This window comes from Armigeres subalbatus, chromosome 1 (assembly GCF_024139115.2).
Source record: "Armigeres subalbatus isolate Guangzhou_Male chromosome 1, GZ_Asu_2, whole genome shotgun sequence".
Lineage (NCBI taxonomy): Eukaryota > Metazoa > Arthropoda > Insecta > Diptera > Culicidae > Armigeres > Armigeres subalbatus.
Window position 1 is genome coordinate 200,041,425 of NC_085139.1, and position 13,448 is coordinate 200,054,872.

General features: G+C 38.2%; 1 protein-coding gene across 1 annotated transcript; it reads right to left on the minus strand.

The window, feature by feature from the left end:
• Positions 1-7,034: 7,034 nt before the first annotated feature.
• On the minus strand, positions 7,035-8,142 carry LOC134209802 (uncharacterized). The gene has a single exon (XM_062685832.1). It carries the CDS (start codon positions 7,631-7,633, stop codon positions 7,328-7,330), a length of 306 nt encoding a protein of 101 aa, XP_062541816.1. The 5' UTR covers positions 7,634-8,142; the 3' UTR covers positions 7,035-7,327.
• Between the last annotated feature and the right edge of the window lie 5,306 nt (positions 8,143-13,448).

The following is a 13,448-nucleotide window of genomic DNA, read 5'->3' on the forward strand; positions in this document are numbered from 1 at the left end:
CTAAAAATAATCCTACAGGCATTTCGCCGGAAATTACTTCCAACTCTTCCAGATATATTTCTAAAAATTTCCCCTCAAATTTATCCAAAAGCTACTCGGGGAATTAGAGAATTAGAGAAAACACTGCCAACACTGGCCGCGTGACGTAGCTTGTTTTTGCGCTCCGTAGTTTCTTCCCTAAATTGCTAGTAAATCGTATATTTTTCGATACCCAACTGTTTCTCAACGCGTTTTATAATCTGAAACATATGTAGCGGATGTAAAATCGTATTTCTGAAGCATTATCTGACCGAAAATCGCGAGTTTCCAAACTTTCAAACGTGAGTGAAAAGTGCAGCGGTTGGACATAACCTCAATTTTCCGAATCGAAATTAGCAAGAGTTATGACAGAAGAAGTTTGCAACAGCTATCATAAAGAAAACCCCCCTCGAAGAACAGGCAAACGTAGTGATACCAATATAAGCTGGATTTGTTGCGACGGATGCTCAAAGTGGTTCCACAGCGTATGTGTTCGTATCGGTGAACTTATTGTGAAGGAAGTAGTCAAGTACTTTTGTGAAAGCTGTACCATCCGTGGTAGTCTCATTCTGAAATCCGATACCTGTGCCCCTTTCTTCTTCCGTCGATCTAGAACCAATCCACAAGCAGAGTTTAGAGCTCACCTCGTCGATTCAAAAACTGCAAAACGAGTTACTTGAGCTCTGTTCCTCCGATAAAAAGCAAATCGATCGTCTGAAAAATTATTTCAAGAACACGGACCGAATCGAAGAGCCCTGCCCTTCGGTTCAGAAAGGGGAATGGGTGCGTTCTGCCAGGTTGGTCGAGGCAGATTTCTATCGAGAACAAGCTTGATATGGACGTTCAAAAGTGCCTGGCTGAAATATAAAGCTTGTGAGGATCGCTAGAAGGTGGGATGAAAGATCATTCGTCTATAATTTATTGTATGTAAAAGAAATTTATTAACAGCATAATATGTAGTTTAAAACAAATTGTTATAAATTTTACAAATTATAAATCTCACTCGCGTACTCTGATGATCTTATCTGCACCCGTCGAACCATTCTGAACGGCCGTCGTGAGAATATCACCTTCGAAATACCACTAATCCATGATTTCTCTTTTCTATTTTCATAAATCAAATATTTAATAACTCGGAGGCGGTCCACAACAATTAAATGGATTTCCATCAACATTTTCCACTCCCATGTGCCTTGGACTAAAACTGGTAAAAATGAATCGTAATTTCTGAGAAACAACACAGGTTATTTATAAGTGAGTAGGCACCTAATACACTACTATCGTCAAGGTAAGAAAATTTTGTTTTTTTTAAAGCATATGTTTCAAACTATCAACTATGTATGTAAACTCATCGACATGTTGGGATGACCCACCGAATACATGTTTTATATGGGCAAAGTGGCACCTGGGAAAGTTGAAAGTTGGAAAGTAACGCCAAACTTTTAACAACCATACGAGACAATTATATAACGGTTTCATTATTGATAGTTTCCCACAAATTGAGAGGGATCAGTGTATGATGGAATAGGCAGATCAGACGTGATAAAACTTTAATATACTAGGGGTAATGACGGCTTTGGCAGGTTTTGTTCTATTATTGGCAGGGGGGTTTTTTTATGACTGATTATGCTCAAATTTGCCCCAAACATTCTTCGCATATCAAAGAATATTGTGTGTGGCCAAATTTCATAAAATTCGTTCCACAAAAACCCCCCTGCCAATAATAGAACAAAACCTGCCAAAGCCGTCTGTTCTTCTATCTCGACTTGAAAAATTTCTTCGTTATCGGTAATTGAAATTTAGCTTGTGAAATATTAGTGCAATTGGACGACTTTAAGTTTAGTATTGGACAAATAAATGGAAGAACAAAGAACAAAATAATAAGTAAGACGAAGTGACATTGTACGAAACATTCTGCATAATTATGACTAAGGGATATTGAAAACTAAACATAACACCTTTCGAATCAATATAACAGTATCTCAGTGGACAACATGATCCTTGTACGGTTGATGAAATACGTGAATTTAATTACGTAGAAAACATTAGTTGACTAAAACAGACAACTCCATTCACATATATTTAATAAAATAAAATGACAAGATGACATCCTGCTAACAAATCTACATAACTAAGACTGAGAAAATCGGAAACAATAGGTATCAATCAAACTTGTAAATATAATAGCTTTTGAACCAGTTCAACAGTGTCTATATGGACGACATGATCCTTGTACGGCTGGAGAACTGCTTCAAAAGTAATAAGCTTGTCTTTTTTATGAACCGAAGATTGAATATTATCTTATGCCTAATAAAAAAAACTCTCGATTCAGTTTCTTCGATAAAGTATTGGGCAACATACTTATTATTATTATATTATTATTTCTTTAGGCAACATGCTTCATGCGAGTCGAAAAAAACTTCTTCGATAGATTTTGACCACCCATAATAACAATAGACATCTACATTACATAAAAAATTGACAACATGTTTTGACATTGACAATAAAATGACAAAACTGACTTAAGAAATCTTACGAAGTTTGATACGAATAGACTCATTGACTAATTACCATGAACGTAATTAAACTATATAACACCTTGCCTTTAACGATAAAAAGATTTCGAGCCTGCAATTTGCTCAAACATAAATTAAACGAATACTTTAAAGATAAAGTTAATCACTTTCTCATATAGGTAAAATACATACTCAATTAATCTGTTTACCTTATTTTTTCTTTCATCACACAATAATACGTGGGATCTATCAACATCAACCGGTGGCGATGCGTCGCATAGCACTATAGAGATCATCGAGCTCGACGAATAACATCCTCCATTTATATTATACTTAAATTGATCAACGAATTAACTTTGTTTTTTTTATTGGATTATATTATAGTGAAAGCATAGTGTTACAAATACTTTGAATAAGAATACTTAATTTTTGTTTTGTTCTTGGAATAGATAAGCATACGGTATAAACACCTCCTTCAAAGAGCAATTTGCTCACTGGATGGTGTACATGAATTGAAGAATATGAAAATAATGTAAACTTCAATAATAAATAGTAATAAATAATGTAAACTTCAAATCCAAAACTTGTATACGTTTAATAAAGCTTTAATTGAATTGAAAAAAAAACTATGAAAAACTCCTATTCGATCTTGTAGACTTCAACTTCGACCGAATCTATCTAGTTGGTGATTTCAATATTAACGTTGCTGCAACTGTACCCGCTGCGAACAACCAAGCCTTGGACAACATTAACAACGTTTTCAATCTCACGGTGCTGCCAACCGGTGCTACGAGAATCACAGATACAAGCAGCTCATCCATTGATCTCCTCAGCACAGATAGTCCTAACTCCATTCGTGCATCGTAGACTACCACAGCTAATACGATCTCTGACCATGAAGCAATCTACCTTATTAGTGATATTAGTGTAGCGAACCCGATACCGCGACGAATCAAAATCCATAATGTTAGACGAATCGACCCTGTGCGTCTTCAAGCAGACTTCATCGCCAGAGGTTATCAAGTCATCCTTGTCGAACGTAACGTGGAAACAAAAATCGTCATGGTAACTGATCTACTGAAACGACTTTTGGACGACCATGCACCGGGAAACGAAATTGTCGTCAAATATAGGCGCGCCCCGTGGATCACTGTTGAGGTGAAACAAGCGATAAAAGTCCGAGATCTTTCATATTCTTTGTTCGCTCGAAATCCCAATAGAAGAAAAGGAGACGCTCAGTAGCAAGATTACATAAGCAAGCGTGACAGAGCAGGATTTCTCATCTCCACTGCAAAAAAAACGGTATGCGGAAACACATTTCAGCAACCAACTACCAGCGAAGAAACTGTGGAACAACCTGCGTCGAGAAGACATCCACAACAGCAAAAAGAACACAGCATCCATTGACGAGGGTACTAATGTTGATCGGCTCAACGATTTGTTCACCGAAGGGCATCTACAACTTCGCTCAAGAACCACACAACTAGCCAGAACATCAGCTACAGTCCTACCAGATTTCACCAACTCAGGTTTCCGTTTCTCACATACTAGTGCAGCAGAAGTATCTAGAAAGATCTACGAAATCACTACAAGCGCAACAGGAATAGACGATATTCCCATATCGTTTATAAAGCAGATTGTCCCGCATGTTCTTCCACTATTCGTCCATCTCTTCAATGCGATAATAGACTGCAATACGTTCCCTTCGATTTGGAAAAAAGCTATTGTTACGCCAATTCCCAAATCGACCAGTCCCACCGAGCCAAAAGACTATCGACCGATTAGCGTCCTCCCGGCGCTCTCAAAAGCCTTCGAAAAGATCCTGCTTGATCAAATCTCAAGCTATCTGAACAGTCACCAAACACAACTTCAAGCCAAGCACCAATCTGGATATAGGAAACTCCACAGTACTATCACCGCATTGACAAAGATTACACATGACATCTACAGCAACCTCGACAACGGAAGATGCACTGTGATGGTTCTTGTTAATCTGTCCCTTGCGTTCAACTGCGTGAACCATCAGAAACTCAACAGAAAACTGAAAGACGAGTTTGGCTTCTGTGGTGCTGCCTGCGATTTGATAAAATCGTACCTGAGCGTTCGAACTCAAGTAGTCAAGGTAAACGACACGAAGTCTGCAGAGTAAACACTTGTGGATGGCACACCCCAAGGGTCTTACCTTAGTGCCCTGTTATTTACGCTATACATTAAGGTGGTAATACAACAAAGCCACAAATCGGCCATCTTGGAAACCACGTGCTTTTCTAGTGATTTTTCAAGAACACGGATTGAGAGAACCACAACGCCCACGGGGATGAAACATCCGTAGATGGTTTGCTTACTCATGCTAAACAATCGACTTTAATTTCAGCATTGTACGAAAATTATTACGCTAGATTTGAACTTTTGATATTAGGAGTAGAAAACCGTGTGGTGAATTTGAAATTCACCACATGGCTTGATTGTATAATCACCTTAATAGCATGCCGGAAGTGTGAATATCACATGTATGACGACGACCTGCAACTCTATATTTATGGACCGGTGGAGGAAGTAGACAGAATTATTACCATACTGAATGCTGACCTCGAAGCGATAGAAGGATGGACAGCTGAGAATAATCTTTTCCCTAATCCGTGGAAGACTCAAGCTATTATATTCTGTAAACATGGTACCATCACACCTCAAAACAAAATATTGTTTTGTGGAGAATCCATTCCGCTGTCCAAAGAAATCACGAACCTTGGTTTGAAGATGGACAATAACATGAAATGGAAAGCTCATGTACATGATGTAACCCGGAAAGTTTTCAGTACGATAAGAGTATTTCGTCGTTTTGCACCTGTTCTGTCAATTCCCACACGTAAGAAACGGATGCAGGCGGTCATTGTACCATACCTTACGTATTGCGACACAGTATATTTCCCTGGATTATCTGTTCAGCTTAAAGACCAACTGCATCGAAGCTTCAAAGTGTACAACATCCGAAGAAGAAACTCTACAGCTGCTGTACGTCAAACCATCTTGGGACGTGATCTTATGCAACATTTCCAGTATCTAGGAGCAATTCCTCAAATTTTTAAAGAACAATTCTCATATATTTTAAAAGATTAAATGTAAGGTGGATTTCCTAGAATTTTGTTTTGACCTGCTAAACAAATTTGTGGAAGACTGCAACATTCTAAATCTTATGGATTCCAAAATATCTTACTTATTTATATCAGAATGAACATCGAGCTGGTGAGCACCAGTCACGCAATTTGTATGAAAATCACGACTGCTCCGAAGTTTTGAGGTCCCGAAAGGTCATTTTTGGTCCAATCAGAGGTCTCAACTTCACAAACAAATCTTGGAGGACGGTAAAATTTGTGAGTAATAACATTTTTCAAATCGGTTCACTGACAGCTGAGGAATTGCGATTTGAAAACAGCGTTCCGATTGTATGGGCGGCTTGGTTGTTGGAGTGTTAAATGTGACCGTTACCCGAGTACCATACACTTAGATGAATGGAAAGTTATTGTCGCCATCTTAACCATCATCTTTCACTCCTAATTCAACTAATGAAGCAATCAAAAGAAATTATACTTAAGTTTTGCAAATCCAATGATCCCGGATACAGGAACATCAACAAAGTTTCCACCGCAACGCTATTCCTTGCTTGACAAATGTTTGCACTACTCGACACATTTAGCTATTAATTAGTTTATAAATTTGCCTCCTAAAACCTTAAACAGTCTAAAGGAAACAATTGACAAGCCCAGGAAAATAATGTCAATTCAAGGCGTCACACTACGTGTTTTGACTCAAATTAGGAAATCGTTGGTACCCCGAATTGAACTCACGTGGCCCTGGAGACCTAAAAATATCATTTCGATCATTGGTTTGTAAAATCATGAAGTTTGAAGTGTCACACGACCTGCTTTGGCCTATATTTGTAAATGACCACTTTTTCCGGGCACAACTGACCCTAACTGATTTAGGAATAATTCCGGATCCGCACTGTGGATTGACTCGAAACCAATATGACTCGAAAATTGGGATCCATCAGGGTGGAATACTATGTTCTGAATATTGTTAATTTTTTTGCCTAAAAGCGATTACCCGGGCGGATGGCACTTTTGATAAATTAACACTTAAAAGTTGGTATTAAGAACTATTTTCGGATTTTCGATAAAATTAGAAAAACTCCTTAGTCGTGTGGTAAGACGCGCGGCTACAAAGCAATACCATGCTGAGGGTGGCTGGGTTCGATTCCCGGTGCTGGTCTAGGCAATTTTCGGATTGGAAATTGTCTCGACTTCCCTGGGCATAAAAGTATCATCGTGTTAGCCTCATGATATACGAATGCAAAAATGGTAGCCTGGCTTAGAAACCTCGCAGTTAATAACTGTGGAAGTGCTTAATGAACACTAAGCTGCGAGGCGGCTCTGTCCTAGTGTGGGGACGTAATGCCAATAAGAAGAAGAAGAAGAAGAAAAAGAAGAAAAACTCATTCTAAGTTTAATAAAAGAAAGTTTATATTCTACATACATTCACAATTATACTTTTTGAATAAGTGACAACAGATCAATCACAATTTATTTTTATTATGTCGAAAATAGTTGGCTGCGTGTAGCACATTCCGCTCGATGCTTTGATATAAACTTACAATACTTTGCACTTTATTATCACCTTATCACTAACTATATACAATTCAGGGTTAAATCTCACATTGTAGAAAAAACGAATAATTTCCGACGCAATAAACACACACGAATATTCGAAACGATCGCTCAGTTGTTAACTTTCCTTCAGTACGGGCAGAATGGCGCCGCGGGATAGGGAACACTACCTGGCTGGGCGTATGGCGTTGGATTTATTACCCGACAGATGTCCTTGTACGAGCGTCCCTTGGGCTTCTTCTTGTGCGTTGGACTATATCCTCCTCCACCGGAACTGTAATATCCGTACTGGTTCCCTCCATAGCCGTAGCCAGAATACCCCGGTTGGTACGCCGCGAAACCAAACAGTTTGTCAAGAACCGGCGACGCTAGGGTCACTTCGCTCAACAGCAGCAAACTCAACAGGGTCGACAGCACCAATGACAGTGACCTCATCTTGGTGTGTAGGGCAGCTCTGCGTTTGGGTAGGTTATTTTTAGCTTCACTCAATCAACACGTAATGAAGGGGTGCGCATTCGATGCCGATCAAACGGTGGCAGCAGCTAACACTCTTCTACAAGATTGCCTGTAAATGGTTGGTCCAAGTTCAGTGGTTGTTCACAGCGTTTTGTTTGCTTCCGATCGAGGCCAAATAAATCCAATTATCGTTGATCAACTGTTTTCACACCACGCGGCGATCCTTAGATGGAGAGTGGAACATATGTTTAGACCACTATCACGGTGCAGAACGTGCGCGCAAACTGTAATGTTGCCGATAGAGTCGCACCACCGATCGAGTGCAACACGCTAGATGATCTATTGAGCAAACAGGAGCGAGCCAATGCTTTTATATAAGGGCTATTCGCGCGAAGGCCGTTCTATCGCGGATGGGATGTTTTGCTTTCCTTTTTTGCGCAATTTCGGTTTTGTTCTGATGCTCGTGGAGCGATGGTTCATTCGCTGGTTCTTGCGGTGACGACGGGAATCCCCTTGGCTGGAAGAAAGAAAGGAGATGAGATGATTCATTGACTTTTTTTGTTTTATTACTCGGCCATTATTTCAGCAAGTGACAATAACTGAAAAATGATGCTTGAAAAGCACATTCATAGGTAATCAATCACAGATCAAACCTTCTAAGGATTTGTTAGAGATCGAATTAAAAACACATTAAAAATCCCATGATCGATAAGGCTTATAACGTGTTTCATATACATAAGTCAACTAGCTGTATGTACCCGGCTTTGCTCGGGATTACGAAGTAAATCGTGCAATTCAAATGTCCAATGCTAAGGCTTATTGCAGCGCCAAACGCACATAATGATTTTGTACACTGTTATCGGTTTCTCAATCGGATGGCTATACCGGTTTGTATTTGTGTTAGGTTATTTGGCAGAATGCCGTTTGGCTTAATAGGTACTGAAAAACACAATTCTCGGGCTAAATATTACATAGGGTCCTTCTTCATTATCCTTCCCGAGCGAAGGGCAATATTTGTGATGGCACATATCGCACGACCTTTCAAATCGACTTCTATAAAAAAAAATGCGTCATGCCAGCCGTATCCTAACGGAACTATCAATGCTATACTTTCGCCTCTAATTCTATCATGAACATGTACGTCTAAGTTTGGAAGATGATATTAGCATTTCCATATCATTATAAAACAAGATTTTTTAGCCGAAGTTTTATCAATGCATATTAAAGATGATTAGAATTGGGTTCCATTCCACTATTTATTCCGAAATTTTGTAGGCTCAATTTTGAGAAAAATCAACATATTTTCACCACATAAATTTATGTAATGTAATATTTTAGCACATAAATAATAAGAATTATTAGTTTGAAATACCTACGATGCTAGATCTACTCGTATTCTTTGTATTGAGCTAACAGTACCCGAAATCGGATGTAAGACGGCGAAAATACGGCCAAAAACTTTTGCCTAAATTTTTCGAGGGTGAACCCAAACTTTTGGCCGGGAGTGTATGATCCCATTGCCTTGAACCGGGGAAATGCCTGTATTGAAAGAATGGTAGTCAGAATGAATGAATGGCAGTCATATCCTCACTAGACCTCTGCCGGCAAATGCATCTCTCAAAGAAGGGATCATATCTCCCCTTACCTTAAACCGATCGCTCAATCGAAAGAAGGAGTCATACAGAGGATGGACAAAATAAGTAGGATGCAAATTTTTGGTAAAATTAGATGTGTTGTAACTGTCTTAGTTATCATCCGATTTTGACAATTCAGGCATGCCTGAACTAGAAAATTAATGCAGTTTCACAGTATGTCCATGGAACCGACTATGGCCACCGGATCCCGGAGATATTCCGGTTTTTTTGGAGGTATGTTCAAAACTGTAAATTTGAGGGTGATATTAGGATAAGTTGTGGTTAAAAATTGAATAATATTGGTAACCACAAATGAAGTAGGGCTCTTGCCGATTGGAGCCATATATGGAATTTGGAATCGGACCAGAATCAAGTATGGCCATTTCTTTATAATCGGTTCCGATCGATACTTATCAAAGGGGTCAGGCCACAACTTCGTTTGCATCTCGCTTTTTGATAGATCGTCTACTTTAATTTTATTCCGGAAGGCTTCTAATGTGTCAAGAATGAAAACCCAATTGAATAAACGGATCCTGGAGTCGCTGGGATGCCCTCGAGGAACCTGTGGAAGGGGACATTTTAGTTTCAGCACCAAAACCAGTCATCCGTTCCCCAGTGGCAATCCGTGGGTCCTGGAAGCGGTCAGAGCAGTCAATGGACCATTTTATTTTCATACTTCGCTTCATGATCGAAAACCATGAAAAAAGAGCCGTCGAATGACTGGTTTTGGTGCTGAAACTAAAATGTCTCCTTCCACAGGTTCCCAGAGCCAATCCCTAGGTCTAGGAAGCGGTCAGAGCCGTCAATGGACCATTTTATTTTCATACTTCGCTTCATAATCGAAAACCATGAAAAAAAGAGCCGTCGAATGACTGGTATTGGTGCTGAACATTGGCGTAACTACAGGGGGGCCTTAGCCCCACCTAGGATTTAGTTAGCCCCCCTAGATTTTTTTGCTTCCTTGCATAAGTATAGTACATAGAATTTAATATAGTATTTAATTTCGAACTAAATGCTAATTCTAAATAATAATGCAAACACGAAGGATTTTACGTTCCTTTGATTCTCAACCCCAGGAAGTTGGAGTAGGAACAATGAATGTTGATTCAATGCTGGTTGAATAAATAATAGTAACAATCTATCAGAACAAACACAACTTCTGAGATTTTGAGAAGGAGAAGAAAATTTAAGTAAAATACTTAACGGCTTATATATAACATTGAGACAATATAAAATTTTACAAAAAATATTTAAGATGTACAGAGACACAGAATGTTTAGGTCACTGAAAAAAATCTATCAAATCCATTGAAATCAGTTTTTAAAGGATTTTATCAGCAAGTAAGCAAGTGAATCCTTTGAGATTTTAAAGTTTTTCCAGAGTGTCGTTAGTAATTAGTCTATCAATGGAATACTTTCGGAAATATGATAGCCAAATTCGCGAAGTCATTAGTCATTAGTTGTGTTAAGTTGTGTGAAGAGTTTTGTTTCGACTTCGCAAATACAAACTATTGTATGACTCTATATAACAGAGAACGGCGACATTCCAAGTTATATAAAAATTAACAGTAAACAGTTAGGGTTATGCGCTAATTCGTCCATGGCGCTAGTATCCGTCATATCAAATTATAAATCACTAAATATTCGCGAATCGTAAACTGAAAAAAATCATCTGGCGAGATAGAAAAAAGTGTACACTACGATCTACATTCATTTAAATTACATTCCGGTGTTACTTACTTGAAATACAGTTAAATTTAACTTTGCGATTGTGACTTTTGCACAATTTCCTACGTTATCCGTGCGACGAAGGAAAATCTATTTCGTTCACTGCTGTAGAAGACGCGCAACATCGTCACCAAAATCAATGTAATTCATTGATTTTCACCGCACTTTTTTACATAAATTTCTCACTGCGCACTAAATAAAAGCAATGTTTATTGCTCAAATGAAAAGTAATTGAAAAATAACTACCGGAAGGCGTTCAAATGCTCAGTTTTTTTCAAACTTTAGAGCGTTTGAAATTTATTTTCTTCGTCGACTTGTTTATAGTCGAAAAACGCATTGCTAAACTGGCGGTTTTAACTGAAATAATCTTATGTTACACATCTGATAATACATCATGCAGTCAATAAAAGTAGGTTTTTCAATTATTTTTCGCTAGCGTAATAGAAGTAAAGTCTTCCAAATAAATATTTTTCATACAAACTCGTCATTCATACTAAAATTTTCTACTATTCCAAAAGTTTGAAACCATTTTTATGCGGTCGAAATAGGATTGCACTAGGAAATTTTTGTTAACTGGAACCGAAATAAACTTTCAAATTTGACTTTCAAAATTGACCGAAATGATAGTTATTCTGCATGAAGTCACAGATAAGTCATCCAGTTATCCAAGAAATGGCTTGAGCTCAAGAACAAAGATTTGCAGTCCTGTTTTAGGTATGGTACATGCTTTTTGTGGTACAGAGAAAGGATACGTAGATGATCAATTTTCCGATTTCAAATATGGAACATGCTCTCTGTAGTACAAAGAACAGAATGCGTTCACAGCATTATGTTCATGGTCATCCAAGAAATCTCTGAAGTAAGGCCTTTCGATCTACACGCGTAGCTGAAGATCAGTTTTCCGGATTCAAATATGGTACATGCGCTCTGTAGTACAAAGAACAGAATGCGTTCACAGCATATATTCTTGGTCATCCAAGAAATTCCTAGAGTACGGCCTTTCGATCTAAACACGAAACTAAAGATCAATTTTCCGGTTTCAAATATGGTACATGCTCTCTTCATAATGGGTACATTACATATTCAGAACAGGTCTGTAGATAATTGGTTACGCGTGTCGACCTGAAGGCCTTCACTTCAGGTATTTCTTGGATAACCGTGAAGATCTTCCATATGCAGGTTCTATCATATGTACCACAATGGGTACATTACATTTACAAAACAAGTCAGTAGATCATTGGTTACGCGTAAAGATCTGAATGCCTCCACTTCAGGTGTTTCTTGGATAACCGCGAACATGCTCCTTACACATATTCTATTCTATGTTTCACAATGTACACATGTCATATTCAGAACAGGCCAAAATCAATTGAATTTATGTTATTTTTATTTAACACGGTATGATACCGCATAAAGAACTGATTTGGTGTACTTGTAGAAATCGCACACCAATACCAACAGATTTATTTGACAGCAATCCATCGAATTTTAGACTGGACGAATGAAAATTCTCATGGACGTAAACAGATTTTCATAAGACAAATTTAAAAAATTTGAAGGGTTTTTATGATTGCCGATTCTCAATAAACTATGATTTGTTCAATGCGCTAATAGTAGAGTAGAGTGGGGCAAGAGTACGCACTTAGTTTGCAATCGATCATGTGGCCCTTATGAAGCAAGCTTCTGCATATCAAATCAGTGTCGATGATTCATATACTCTTCCTTTATGTTACCCAGTGGAGAAAATATTGAAATTATTGAGATCCGTTTTAGTAGAACCCTTATTGCAAGACAAGTGAAAACGCACTCTTACCCCACCGGTGGGGTAAAAGTGCACATCGGGTGGGGTAAGAGTACGCATTTGTCCAATCATGTGCTTTAACTATATATTAACACAAATAAGAGTTAATAACATTTAATTGATGTTTAATGAGTATATATTAGGGAATGTTTAAAGATTACGTAACTCTTGAAGGGGGAGGGGGTCCTGAAAATGTGCACTTTCATACGAAAAAATTTTTTTTTTGTAAATACAAAAAACCCAGATTAATCCACCTAGCGATGATGGTGCCTTTCTCGTTTCTTTCGAGTGAGTAATTTCTACGCACTTTTGGTGAAAAAAAAGTATTTTGACCATAACTTCTGAGCCTATAGTCCGATCAGGCCAATTTTCAACAGGAAACAATGGGACCGGACAAGTGATGAACTCTATAATTTTGAAAAATCACTATAATAAAGCTTTAAAAAAATGGGACCGGATTATGCATCGAATGCAACTTCTTGCGAGCAAATCGGCTGAGGGTACATATGTGACTAAAATGTGTGAGATTTTGAAAAATGTATTTTGGTCATAACTCCGAATCCCATAGTCCGATTCCGCCAATTTTCAATACGAAACAATGGGACAAAATTCCGCGTCGAATGCAACTAATT

Coding starts and splice junctions, on each gene's coding strand:
- LOC134209802 (XM_062685832.1), bottom strand. CDS start 7,633: ATGAGGTCACTGTCATTGGTGCTGTCGACCCTGTTGAGTTTGCTGCTG.